The sequence below is a fragment of the Hyperoodon ampullatus genome, assembly GCF_949752795.1.
Source record: "Hyperoodon ampullatus genome assembly, chromosome: 10".
NCBI lineage: Eukaryota > Metazoa > Chordata > Mammalia > Artiodactyla > Ziphiidae > Hyperoodon > Hyperoodon ampullatus.
The window spans coordinates 32,832,109-32,846,021 of record NC_136923.1 but is presented as its reverse complement, the minus strand read 5'-3'; the positions used below and the strand labels follow the sequence as shown (position 1 = coordinate 32,846,021).

Genomic DNA, 13,913 nt, shown 5'->3' with positions numbered 1-13,913 from the left:
TTTAACACCCATGGCATTGTAAATGGTATCATAAATTCCACATCAAAAATGGAAAAGAACATCTATAACAACATGGATTCCAGAGAGACTGGCACTTGATTTCCATGGCTGTAGTGGCACCAAAAGTGCTTTTTCCACAAAGCATTTCAAATCAAAGTAGCCAATAGTGAATAGGCAAAGTTTGCACGGATAAATTAAGTCTGAACAATCAGTGTGGGTATTTTCCTGTTTCTCTTTACATGTTTCCTCCCTACCTCTCAGAATTGGCTCTAATCCAGTCTGACCCAACATGGCAAGCTGCTGTCAGACATAATGGACATGCCTTTCAGAGCTCCACATGGTTTCAGAAAACTGGAGACTGCCAATATACCTGGTAGAGAAGAGAGGCAAGGACAGCAAGTACTGGCCAGGATTTCATTCTGAATATCCTTGTAAGAGACCTCAGCTCCAAGTGGGCCACGTACCCAGAGAGACGAGCTGGGGAACCAGAGAGAGGCGGCAGCTAAAGTGGCAATGCTTAGACTCTTCGTTTTGTTACAAAGGAGCGACCGCGTGGAGTTCACCAGTGTAGCTGCAGCAACCAGGTTCTGCTTTGCATGCCCCAGAGGCGAGGAGCTTGGAAGGAAGGGCGGGAGGGTCCTCCTCACCTAAGGAAAGAAGAAGAGAGGGCAGAACCACACGTCATTGCACTTCAGTGGGCTGGACACTCAGGCCAGAACAAAGCTGGATCTGGGTTTGAACCACACACTTTGTACAAGTGAGGCAGGCATCCCAGTCATCTCAAGACTGGGCATTCGCATCCTGCTAACAGGTTCTAGTTCCCTTAGCTGAGGATACAGGGTTTGCATGCATGACTCCAACTAGTCATAGGCACAGTAAGAGTAGCTCCAGACAGCATCCTGTGAGGGTTCCCTGGGGAAGCAGGCCCTCCTACCTGGAGCCTGTGCTGAGATAGGATGGAGAGAATACTGTGCCCTGTGAACCCCAGGTTCAATACATGTGGCTTTAAAGACTTGGGAAGGTGGGGGTGGTGAACATCACAAGTCCCAACAAAGATACAGGTCCACAGACCCTCATCTGACACCCTTGGGGACCAATGTGTTTGGTTTGGTTTGGTTTTACAGTATTTTTTTTTAAGTCTTTACTGAATTTGTTACAATATCGCTTCTGTTTTGTTTTGGTTTTCTTGGCCACGAGGCATGTGGGATCTTAGCTCCCTGACCAGAGATCTAACCGGCACCCCCTGCATTGGAAGGTGAAGTCTTAACCACTAGACCACCAGGGAAGTGCCGGGCCCAGTGTGTTTTGGCATTCAGATGTTTTCACAGTTTAGAAAGGTGACATAATGAACATACTGTATATTACATAAGATGGTACCAGGCAGCTCACCATAATTTATCAACAGTATTTCTGCAGCTCACACATGTGAACATTCCCATTACCTGGGATCAGTAGAGACTATGCATGGAGTTTTGTTATTTCCCATCGGGCTGCCGAATAAATTTGCACCGAAATTAGCAAAAAGCTTTCCTGGATTTTGGACTCATGGGGCAAGGCCGTGGCGTGCATCAGGAACCCGACCCACCGACCCTCCCGGCTCCGCGCGCCTTACCCAGGCCTGAAGAGGACGACAAGCTCTCCGTCAGCGAAGACGTCTCCGTTTGGTCCGTGGAGAGCCCTTCCATTAGGGGCAGGGACAACTCGGACGAAGGCACGGACGAGTCGTAGATGCCCGAGTCCCGTGGCATGTCTGAGGGGCCAGCGGCTTTCACCGCGTGCAGCAGGGGCCGCAGGACCGCGCTGGCGCCCGGAACGGGCCCGGCCTCCGCGTCTTCGTCCGGGCCGAACTGCGGGCCCTCAGAGTGCGGGTCGGCCGGCGCCCCGGAGCCAGCGGCCTCGGCCTTGAGACAGAAGTCGCTCTCCGGCCCTGGCTTGCACAGGACTTCGTTTAAAACCAAGCCTGAGTCAAACTTCTTCAGAACCGGCTCCCGGTAGCGGAGTGGGGGGAGATGGAAGGGAACAAACTGCTTCTCAAACCAGTCAGGCTCCTCGTCGATAAACTGGTGCATGTTGCAAATGGCGACGTATAGCGAGCGGCCCGATTTGCTCCGGAAGTAGTTCCTCCTGCTAATGCGTCCGGGGTGCAGCCCCGGCTCCTGGGGGCTGAGGTCCTGGGAATGCAGGTGGGAGCAGAGCTGGGGAACGTGGTCCATGAGTTTGTACTTGGTGCTCAGGTCCAGGACGCCGGGGACGTCTCCCTCGCAGGAATAATCGAAGTAGACGGCGATGAACTTGCTGAGCGCCGTGGATGAGCTCTGCTTGGCTTGGCGGAGCTTCTCAGCGATGGTGGACACCGCCACCAGGAAGAGCTCCCCTTTCCCCGAGCCTCGGGCGCCTCCTTTGTGCTTGTAGTTCTTCTTATCTACGAAGTATTTCATGCCTTTGGAACACACCACGATGATGAACTGGGACTCGTGGATCTTCTGGATGACCCATTCTCTCTGTCCTTCTCTGCAGAGGCTGAAGTCTTCCCACAAGTCCAGAGCGACCTGGAAAGTGAACAGGGAACCTCACTCACCTATACAGCTTAGAGAGCCGAGTGACAAGAATGGGAATGTTACAAGAAGGGCACATCATCTGCCCCAAATCATTACTAGCACTGCTATATGCAGGCTTCGGGTTGCCCAGTTCCAAGGAACAGCTAACATTCCATGGGCGACCATCATACACAGGCCCTCTGTATCATGCCCTCATTTTAGCATAATGTGGGATCGTTACCACTCCCACCCTACAAGTGAAGAGACAGAGGCACAGAGCATCTAGCAACCCACCAAAGTTACGTATCACATGTGGGGCCTTCAACTGACTTATTAGAGTGTGATAGGGAGCATGGAATACAGAGGCAGTGGGCGTGGGTCTATCTGATGAGTGAGGCTGCCTGGATGGGGGGGCAGATCCTGGAGAGAGAGCTGCAAGGTGGTGATAGACGGGTGTGGGTGAGGGATCTCAAAGTGGGCTGGGAAATGGGGTTCAGGTCTGGATGCCAGAGTCACCCGCCCATGCTGCTGGCTGACTCAACGACAGAGTGTGACTGACAAAGAGGACCTCCCTGGCCTCTCACACAGCCCCGGGGTCAGCCTGCTGTTTACCAGGTGATCAGTGCATGGAGAGGAAGGTGATGAGCTGCCATAACATGGCCATTCTGGTTCACTCACTTGGAGTGACCGGCACCTCTCACCACTTCTCAGTAGTCTACAGGGCCACGTCCCTACGAGGCCTTTAACCCCAAGGGGAGGTCTCCTAGGGAGTTTGAGGTGGGGCACTGACAAAGAAAAGAACACAAGGTATGCGTGGCCCCTCAGAGGGCTTCACCTTCTCAGACCATCTTCATCTGATTCTGCTGAAAACGTCTCGGCAATTGTATCAGCCTCTTTCCTTCTGTAGTTCAGAAATTAACTCTCAGTGCCTATGCCCGAACGTGGCAGCCACAGTCCCTTATGTGGAAGGGGGCTGTGAAATGACTTTGCCTTCCTCTTTTGCTCTAAAGTGTTACCAAGGGAAGAAAGCCCCCAACATCCCTCCAGTTGCTGAAAATAATCCTGAATTGTCTTACATTTTCCTTAATTCTCACTAACATTATGCATTCTGAAAGCTAACTGGGAATATATACCAAGCACTTTAAAAATGTTCCTATCTGACCCAGCAATTCCATTTCCAGGTATCTACCACTGGAATGGGGCAAAATTGAAATAATGAGATGTTTAACAATTTGAAAAAACTCAATTATGGTGACTCATTAATATGGATCAAGAGTCTGTTTAAAACTGCTGTTTACAGAGAACTGCTAAGAGTGTAAAAAGTTACTGAGTGAAGAAACAGAAAAAGATCATTCCAATCCATCCAAAATGCAAAACTATATGTATGAGTTCACCTATGCAGAAAAAGACTGGAAGGAAATACAGCAGTTTTAACTGTGGTTCCTCTATTCTCCAGGTTAAGATTACCATCCATTTTGAAATTTGTCATCCTTTTCTAGATTCCAAATTTTCTATTACACTCATAACTGGAAGGCTTCCCCCACCCGCCCCCGAGGCTAGTCACTTACAAAGTAGAGCAGAAGGGTTGTCAGTATCTGAAGACTGTGTGCCACCAGTTTTTCAGTACACAGGCTGATCTGCCAACGTCTAGACCTTCATATATTAGGAAACCCGGCCAGCCTTGTAAACATGCTTAACTGACACTAGGGGACAGCCTCACCATGTGAAGAGAGTCTAAGAAACCCACCAGTCCTCAGTTTCAAAGCACAAATAACTTCCAATTACACAATTATTGTACAATTCTTGCATTTGTAAGAAACAGTGTACCTTCCATGAGAGCTTCAAACTTCACTCTAAAACGAACACTATGACATTATAGAAAAGCTACATATTAACAGCTTAACTCAAGAGAACAGGCAAGAAACCAGAGGAGACCATTTGAGTACTTAACATATTACTGTTTTCCCTTATTAGCCAAACTCCCCCCAAAAGCTGTCTAAACTCGCCTCTTTACTTGCCATTCTTTCTTTGACCCTCCAGTGCTCTCCAGGATGTCTTGAGTGTCCTCCTCCCACCAGCCCCATTGCATGCTCCCAGGGCAACTGCCATTTCCTCCACCATCCTGTCCCCCATTCCCCCGAGGTCTTTTTAATGCTTAAAACACTTCCTGCCAGGTGGGTGCCACTCAAGGCTTTTGAGCAGGAGTATGACAGGGTTAGAACTAAGTGTCAGCAAACATTTAGTGCTGGTGACAGGTAGGCCAGGCTGAAAGAAGAGTGCAAGGCTGACCCTAGTTTGGAAGCTAGGCATTTCGCACATGTCCCGCCCAGAAAAAGAGAAAAGACTTTAGATTCCTCACCTCACAGCCACAGAAGTCCTGGAGGAAGTAGGCAAAACACTGGACGACGTTCATGTGATTCTGGCCATCTTTACTGGAATAGCAGAGGAAGACCTTGGGCCGTGGCCGGAGCCTCTCCCTGGGAAGTGCTGTGATGTACGTGGAGGACTCAGAACTCTCTTCATCTAAATGTGAATATATATTTTCTAAAGTGGAAAAGAAGATAGGGTTGGCGCCCACGAGCAAAGCTCTGTCCTGTTCCCTACGACTCGGGACCTAATGCTGTCTTCAAGAAATAACAAGTCACCATGTCACCTAGAGCACTCCCAGCTCCCTAATTCCACCAGCCCCTTGGGTCACCTCTGGGAATGGGACAGCTGGTTTCTGCAGTGGAGCCAAAAATGGACAAAATTTGTTCTTCACCTGAAATTGACCTCGGGCAAGCCAAGAGCACTGCAGCACCACCCCACCCTCTTGCAACTGAGTGCACCTACTAGATCATTAAGCATCAGCAGAGGTGACCTTCTTTAAAACAAAAAAACTTTCATTGAAGGTTTTTTTTTTTTGTACAAATTACAAAGGTAAAGTCCATAAATCTTAAGAGTACATCTCAATAAATTTTATCTAAGAATACACCTGTGTAACCGCCACTCAGATTAAGATATATTTCTAAGTTCCCCAGCAGCTTCTCTCCCGACGTCAGACTTTTATAAGTGATAAAGCCCTACCTCTCCCCTTACTCACACCTTTAGTCTTCCTTTATGCTCTTGAATTTACCATCCTGAGTTTAAGAGAACTATGCCTGTCTTTTTAGTGGCTCCTGAGGTTCAAAGTCAAAGTTTTTAATTCTGGGAGCTATAGCAGCCAGGGAACTCACTACAGGAGCTGTGTGGCTTCCCCGCCGCCTGCCTGGAGGGACCAAGTGCTCCCGGTCTCCCTCTGTTGGCCCTAGACCTGCCAATATGGGAAGAACACACCACACAAAGATATACCTTGCTGCTTCTTGCGGCACATCACCGTGAAGAGCGTCGCAAATGCCGATATGACAACCAGGGGCACAGTGATGGCAACAGCTCTGATGGGCCCAGCCCACTGGGAAGACACTGGGAAATGTCAAAGGGAGGGCTTTTAGACTTCAGCAGTATAACAGGTTCAAAGAGAAACAATTTTTTTTCATTTTTAAACATAAGCCACATAACAGGTTCTAAGACTCCTTGACCACTTTTCTCTAGTACTGATTTGGTGATTATAAAAGTATTCATTTTAAAAGACTGTAGAAGACAATTCAGTAGTTAGAGTCTGCTGAGACAATAAATACCTCTGAGTGAGAATTTGCCTAGGGAAATCTCCCCTCCCACCACTTTTCTTCTGAGGACAATTGACTATTTATTTAGTCCCAGCAACACACACAACACCCTGGCTTTGATCTTCCAGGCATCAACATTAGGGTGGAAGGAAAGTCAGATTTGATGGAATATCATTTAAGAGTGAGGCTCTCATAGGGCTTCCCTGGTGGCGCAGTGGTTGAGAGTCCGCCTGCCGATAGAGGAGACACGTGTTCGTGCCCCGGTCCAGGAAGATCCCACATGCCGCAGAGCGGCTGGGCTCCGCAACGGGAGAGGCCACAACAGTGAGAAACCCGCATACCACAAAAAAAAAAAAAAAAAGAGTGAGGAGCTCAAGTGTTTTCTTTTGGTAAACCATGAAGTACAGAAAGTATCAAATACCTTGGTCCACTCTGTAGTCCAGAAGCAGCATTTCCAATAAACAAACAAAATCTTACCTGGTTTTAAGGCATAATGCATCACTTTTCTTGTCATATTAGTGTCATCCACCAGCTGCAAAACAGAGGATGCTGTATTACTTTTTTAAGTGATAGCATCTCAACAGATTTCATTCATTCTTCCATCTGTGGGCAGTGGGGCGAGGGAGAGGAGAGCTGCTGCGGTCTGTGATCATTTTCAAGCTGAGATTAGATATTAATAGTCAGATACATCTCTATATATACCAACCAATACTAATATATATATGATGGATAAACAACAAAGTCCTACTATATAGCACAGGGAACTATATTCAATATCCTGTGATAAACCGTAATGGAAAAGAATATGAAAAAGAATATAGGGACTTCCCTGGTGGTCCAGTGGTTAAGACTCCATCTTCCAAGGCAGGGGATGCCGGTTCAATCCCTGGTCGGGGAACTAAGATCCCACACGCCACGGGGCAACTAAGCCCACAACCACTGAGCCTGCACACCTCAACTAGAGAGGCCGCGTGCCGCAACTACAGGGCCCATGCGCTCTGGAGCCTGCGCTCTGGAGCCCGTGAGAGACGCTCACATGCCACAGTGAAAGATCCCACGTGCCGCAACTAAGACCCGACTCAGCCAATAAATGAATAAATGAATGAATGAATGAAAGAATAAATAAGTAAATAAGAATATATAGGGAATTCCCTGGCGGTCCAGTGTTTGGGGCTCCATGCTTCCACTGCAGGGGGCGTGGGTTCAATCCCTGGTAAGGGAACTAAGATCCCACCCGCCATGCAGCATAGCCAAAAAAAATTTTTTAATTAAAAAAAAGAATATATATATTTATAACTGAGTCACTTTGCTGTACAACAAAAATTAACACAATATTGTAAATCAACTATACTTCAATAAAATTTAAAAAGAATAAAAATAATAGGGCTTTCTTGAGTTGTACGTACCTCAATTATATAATCCCCAGGAGATACATTTTGAAGGAGGCAGCTGGTTGTCTCTGTGTTTTGCTCCTGCAAAGAAACAAATAACGCTTTAAAACTTTCTTCTTAGATAAAGGTCATCGGGATCCCTCTCTTCTGTCCTAGAACTGAAGAAGACTTGCCACCAGTTTCAATCATGTTTTCAGAAGATGTCAGTTGGAACAGAAAGCAACTGTGCTTATCTGCCAGGGTATCTGAACTTCATTTTGATAAAAGGCCCAGGAGAGCCTGGGACCCCTGTCATATTCTATGCTTGGCTGGTGGTGCCCTGAGCAGCAATTTTTTTATTTGAAGACAAAGAAACCAATTAGGATGCCTTTTACTTAATAAAAGGATGGGGAAAGAAACTACACTTCCATGTTTGTGCATATTTTATTTGCTATAATTTTAACTTGAGCGGAAGGTCAGTGACTGAGGTGAGAGCCAGCAGGAAAACAAAACTCGACACACAGGAGCACATCTACTTCTGCCACTATGACCAAAAACCTCTCTTGGTGCTCTCATGGGGTAATCTAGCAGTCTTGCGAACTTCCATGAAATATTCCCCACCACCACCACCACCTCTAGTTTAAGAACTTGGTTACTGAATTTCTACTTCACCTTGGCCTCTTTGTAAAATCACTAGCCACTGACATGCTAGTGGCTTGGCTCCTAGATGAGGTTTTTTTCACTTACTAGCTGTGAGGCCTTCAGCAGCAGTCCAGGTGACCTCCCTGGGCCACAGGTTCCCCAGCTCTAAAGTGGGGATAATAGCATCCTTTGTTCCATTGAGCTGTAAGGATTCAATGACCACAAAGCTTGGTAACTGGCACACAGTAAGCACCTGATTCATGCTTAAAATATGGAAGAACAGGGACTTCCCTGATGGTACAGCGGGTAAGACTCCACGCTCCCAGTGCAGGGGGCCCGGGTTCGATCCCTGGTCAGGGAACTAGATCCTGCATGCTAAAACTAAGACCTGGCACAGCCAAATAAATAAATATTAAAAATTAAAATATAGGATAGACCACAACTACTTCATTGTTTCAGTTCCTTGGTAATACTTTATCTGCTACATCTCCACTGGGACAGCTAGGGTAGAGATAACTAGGGAGTGAGGGATGACTCAGGATGGCCCTGAGACGCACCCAGTGATAACATTTTGGAGTATCTACCGACAGCTCAGAATCCACAAAGCCTAATGTTCACATTGAACCATCCAAATTCCAGGGCCCCAGGGGTCATTTTAAAACACAGAGTATTCCTTTATGCACACCTAGCAGCTCACCTGTTTACAGGTCTTTCGCTTGAAGGGTCCTTCGTGCTTGAGCTTATAATGAAGATAGAAGAAACGGAAGCCAAAGGCATGGGGTGCGTGGTCGAAGGACACCTGCATGTCTGAACCGTGCTGGGTGATGTTGAGGTTCCGAGGCTTCCAGACTGGGAGGAGGAAGGACCAGAGTGAGCACCCCGAGGCTGCCCTGACACCACTAGAGACTTGACAAACAAGGACAGCTATACTTACAGGGCTTACAGGCCAGGTTGTCCGGCTGCAATAGCAGGTCACAGGCTATTAAGAAAGATGCATATTTTTAGTTTTAGTACAGTTTGACATTTTCCTCATCCAACAATTCAATACAATATAAATATATGGCACTGGGTATTGCTGGAAAGAATGTAAAATGCATCAACTGCAGCAACTCAACAGTGATTTTCAGTATAGCTCAGTTGTATCTTATGAAAATTTGAACTGTATAATATAAAGTATTAATGCAGTTCACTTTATGCCACATAAATGGAAACAATATGAAAGTCAGCCAGATTTTAAAAGCTTCTTAAGCATTAGATAATCTCAAGGCCAAAGGCAGCGAGACCTGTGTTCATGCTTCTGCCCCATGGGGGCTCTGTTTTAGCTGTAGACAGAAATAATGCCAGCCCCTGCCCCAGCAACTGTAGACTGTTTAGGCACAAGAGAACTTTAGAGTGATCCTGATAATTTATCTTGAGGTTATTTTAACCTTAGCTAGCACTCTAACTTTTGATGGAATATTTTTGGTGGAATCTTTCTGATGGAATCTAAAAATGACATCCAGGCATCTACTAAGTAGTAGCAACAGTACTGAAAACCAGGCAGCAAAGGCAGTAGCTTTGAAATAGGATTTAAATGCGATAAAAACACAAGAGAGGTGCTATATGCCATGTTGCTAACCCAGGGAGAACCGTCTGGAAAATGATCTTACAATGCCAAGAAAATCAAAGGCAGCATCAAGGTCACAATGCACTGAAATGGTGATAAATGCACCACCTGCCTCACCCCAAAATAGACATTGATTCCAATAAGGAAAATTAAATCTTAAAGTAGGCGAGTTTTGATTTAAGCAAGCTTTCCATAAACACATTCTTTGAATCCTCTATCTGGTTGTTATGTGTAAGACATTGAAAGACGCTATAAAATGCACATGGTCTCTGCCCTGTGGAATCTTATTTTAATTAAGAAAATGAAATCAACTGTTATGAAATGACTTTGCTGCATAGAAAACAATCACAGTTTGAAAAAAAAAGAAAAGAAGAAAACAACCAGAGTAAGAATTCTGCAAAGGGAAGCATGGATGTAGGCTGGCGTTGAGAACAAAGACATCACAGAGGGATGAGGACGGCAAGCAGGCCACATAGGAGGGGGTGTCAGATTGGACAACCATCCAAGGCCTGGAAAGACGGACCAAGAAGGCAAGAGGGAAACACTGGGGTCCAGAATGCCTGGGCACCAAATTCATCAGCAATTCAGGCTGATGAAAGGCACACCACACCGTGTGCAGAACAGATGGAAAGGGAGAGCCAGACAGAGAAGGGAATCCAGCATGGTTGGCTTGAGAGTGTGTACGCTCGAGTCAGGCTCCTTGGGGTTCAAATCCCAGCTCCCAACAGGCCCTTTAACCTCTCTATGTGTGATTCCACATCTAATAAGTGGGGATGGTAAGATTCAATTCTTTGGAGGGTTGTTATGGAGGTAAACGGCATTACTATTTGGAAAATATTTAGAACAGAGCATTAATATTTGGAAAGCATTTATTTAACATAGATGTTAAATAAATAAACTTTCTAGAACGAGGTAACCTCAGGGATACCGCTTAATTTTCTTAATCTAATCCTGAAAATGACAGGCAATCACTCACAGAGGCCAACCTCCTGATGACAGGTACACGACAGAATCATTTCATGCTCTACCCTTTACCTTGAAATCAACTTATATTTTTTATTCTGTTTTTTTTAAATCAAAGTATTTTAATACATGGCTATCTTACAGCACCTTCAAAAAAATCAACCACCATGTCTACTCCAGAACAAGCCAGGAATGGGTGTCTCTGGTTAGATGCACACTGTCAGGGCCAAATCTTAATTCTAAAAATTGCTTTTCTGGATGCTTTTTCTCTTCCCCATGCTAGTTTCATACTAGTATTTCATGTGCTCTTGAACACATCTCTGTCAAAAAGTCATTAAAAGCAGGAGAAATGTCTCCCCACGGGAAACAGGCAGGAAAGACCATACTCACTGCGGGTTCTGAAGAAGAAAGGGTGATAATTGCTTTCATTTTTAATGGAAGGAAAAGGGACAATCTTTACAAAGTAATCTGTTTCAAATTTCATATTCAGGAAAGGTTGAGATTCCACTCCCTAAAAGGAAACAAAAATACACGTGATGTCACGGAGAAATCACCCACCCCTCCACCTACAGGCGAGAGCTCCGGTCTGCCCTGATGGTCATGCAGACACGGTTCTAGGGCTGGGGGACGTGTTGCGGGGGGGAAGGAGGAAGTCCAGAAAGTTTCCTTTCTGGACCAAGTTTAGGTTTGGACCCCTAACAGAAAAGGAAGATGGGCACCGCTGTCTGTTCTTTGGCAATGAAGCTGTGGCACAAAGTTGGTGGGGAGGAGCCTACATCCACTCCTGAAGGCTCAAAGCCACCTTCCAGGACTGCTGCTCCAGCGTGTAACCCGAGAGGTGTGTTTGTTTACCACCAAGAGGTGCTGGAGGGTTTCTGGGAGTGCAGAGCAGGATCGCCCACCTTGGCAGGTGGGGTGGACCCCACAGCCCCTTCTCCTCCAGTTTCACAGGCTTTCAATAGACCATTCAGCCCCCAGAACAATGGTGTGTCTTCAGGAGTACATTCCCCGCGTGTGACTTACAGCTCGTTTGAAGCTACTGTTGAGCTGCTTCGGGTCCTTTAGAATCAGTTGTTGGCACTGTCTTCCCTCTGACTTCAGCTCCTCCAGTATTACCCGAAATCCTTTTAGGAATTCGATGCCTAAGCAAAGCAGAATGCTTTTATTAAAAGTGGACCTAATTACTTCTGAACACACTTCCCTTCCTCCAAGATTACCATCCTCTCCACCTACACAACAGAGTTAAAGGAATTCTAACTCTAGCCAGAATATCTGAGCTTACAGAAAGGAAAAATAAATACCTTGCATTCCTCTGGTACAGGCCAGGTGATTTTCTCTGTCCCGCCACTACTAATTAATAATCTCTCATCCAGCCAGCCAGTGCACAAACACCCATTGCCTCTATGACATTAGGGTTCATATATTTAGACTCAAGTCACAATGGATCATAAAAGTCTGCAGTGGAATATATAATTTCTAGATCATTAAACAAGGTGTATTCAGCTGATGATCATTCCCAATGCTGACCAGGGACTCCCCCAAACCATGTTTCAAATACTTTCCGTTTTAGTCCTATATTTGCTTGCATGTTTCACTGAGCAACCGAGAAAATTCCCAACAAAGTGTGTGTCTGCACACAAGGGGTTCCTAGGCTTGAGATTAAATAGCTTGGGAGAATGCCTATGTGAGTTACAAAGCGGTTCTTGCTCTAATCATGCCTGAAAGGCTGACACCCAAGAGCTGCCCAGTGTGTGCTCTTCATACAGCCCTCAGAGGCCCCGAGACGCCCACAGCGCCGCTGAAAGGCACCGGCCCAGCCTCCCGCCACCTGAGCTTCCCCTGCTGCACGTCCAACTAGCTGCTTTCAAAAGGATTAAGCTCTGATGGCCACGAGAGCCGGTACTGGGGCTTCGTATCCCATGGAGACTGGAGTGGTCCAACTGCAGCTGGAGCTCCCCGAAGCCGGCCTCAATTGGTGAGATATCGATTTCGCATTCTTTCGGAACACTAGACAAGGAGACATTTTCAACCCTTCCCCTCCCAGGGCAAGAATAATTACACAGGATGCAATTAACCAGGTGGGAAAATTATCAATGGCAAAGGCCAGGGAAATCTTTTTCTCTTTCGAATAGGTTCTCCAATCCTGTAATTATTTAATGAAGAGCACATATTTTATGGTGGGAAAGGCAAAGGAGCTACAATTAGAGCTTCGCCATTTAGGGGGTCAGAGGACAGAGTGTGCAAGTGCGGACCCTGCCATGTTGTATTATTTCAAGTACAAAGCTTCCTGCGGGGCTGAGTGCTGGCTGAGCCACAGTCCGAGAGTCACACATGCTGACAAGATCTAAGGCTTTTGACCAGCAACTATTTAGTAGCTCTCACAGGAACTTGTCTTTTGAGATCCCCCCTTCTCCCCAAAGATTTCTGAACAAATCCTTATTATTTATACTAAGATTTAATTCATGCAATGTCCCCAGAACTGTTTAACAAAAGCCAGGTGATTAATATGATTATAAGACTGTACATCTCACATAAAAACTCATCAGCTGGGGTGGGAGTGGATGATTCTAGTTCTTATCTTTAAAAGACCTGCCTAGAAAACCACTATACCAAGTATGGGAGTGGAAGTAGAGGCAGTAAATGTAAATCTTATATCATAGTAACACCTGTATCACAATACTATTAACATCTTGTAGTTATATAATGTTTAGCAATTTTATACGGCAGTTTCCCATAAAGGAACTTACCCATAAAATCCTCACAACCACAGGAGGAAGTATTATTGTCCCCACTTTATAGATGAGGAAGCCAAGGTATACAGACACTAAATGACTTGCCCAGGGTCACAGAGGGATTAAATGGCAGAGATGGGATCAAACCCAGAGTGCTCTTAACCCATATGTTTTTCTGTCTCCCAAGGAGTCTCCTTGTTAGAACCTCATAGAAACTGATAGAACCTGTCCAGCCATTCCCACCCACAAACCATCATGCAGAAAAAGCACATCTTTCTGCCTTCACTGTTCCACATTTCCGTTTTCCTCACATCTCTTACTTTCATTCTACAGAGGGAGCCTGCAATGTGTCAGGCCAACCCCTTAACCGTTTAGCCTTATGTTGGAATGACTACTGCTCTCTTATCCACAGAGGATAT

General features: G+C 46.0%; 1 protein-coding gene across 1 annotated transcript in view; it reads right to left on the bottom strand.

Moving 5' to 3' along the window:
* Positions 1–534: 534 nt before the first annotated feature.
* The window catches only part of IL17RD (interleukin 17 receptor D), a gene marked incomplete at both ends in the record, with an annotated part of 60,197 nt that continues 46,818 nt past the window's right edge, over positions 535–13,913 (bottom strand). Inside the window, 10 exons of the mRNA XM_079713528.1 lie at positions 535–647; positions 1,613–2,549; positions 4,897–5,081; positions 5,868–5,978; positions 6,659–6,713; positions 7,588–7,653; positions 8,891–9,042; positions 9,128–9,172; positions 11,153–11,273; positions 11,786–11,904. Coding sequence (XP_079569654.1) covers positions 535–647; positions 1,613–2,549; positions 4,897–5,081; positions 5,868–5,978; positions 6,659–6,713; positions 7,588–7,653; positions 8,891–9,042; positions 9,128–9,172; positions 11,153–11,273; positions 11,786–11,904 — 1,904 coding nt within the window. The remainder of the gene's footprint in view (positions 648–1,612; positions 2,550–4,896; positions 5,082–5,867; positions 5,979–6,658; positions 6,714–7,587; positions 7,654–8,890; positions 9,043–9,127; positions 9,173–11,152; positions 11,274–11,785; positions 11,905–13,913) is intronic.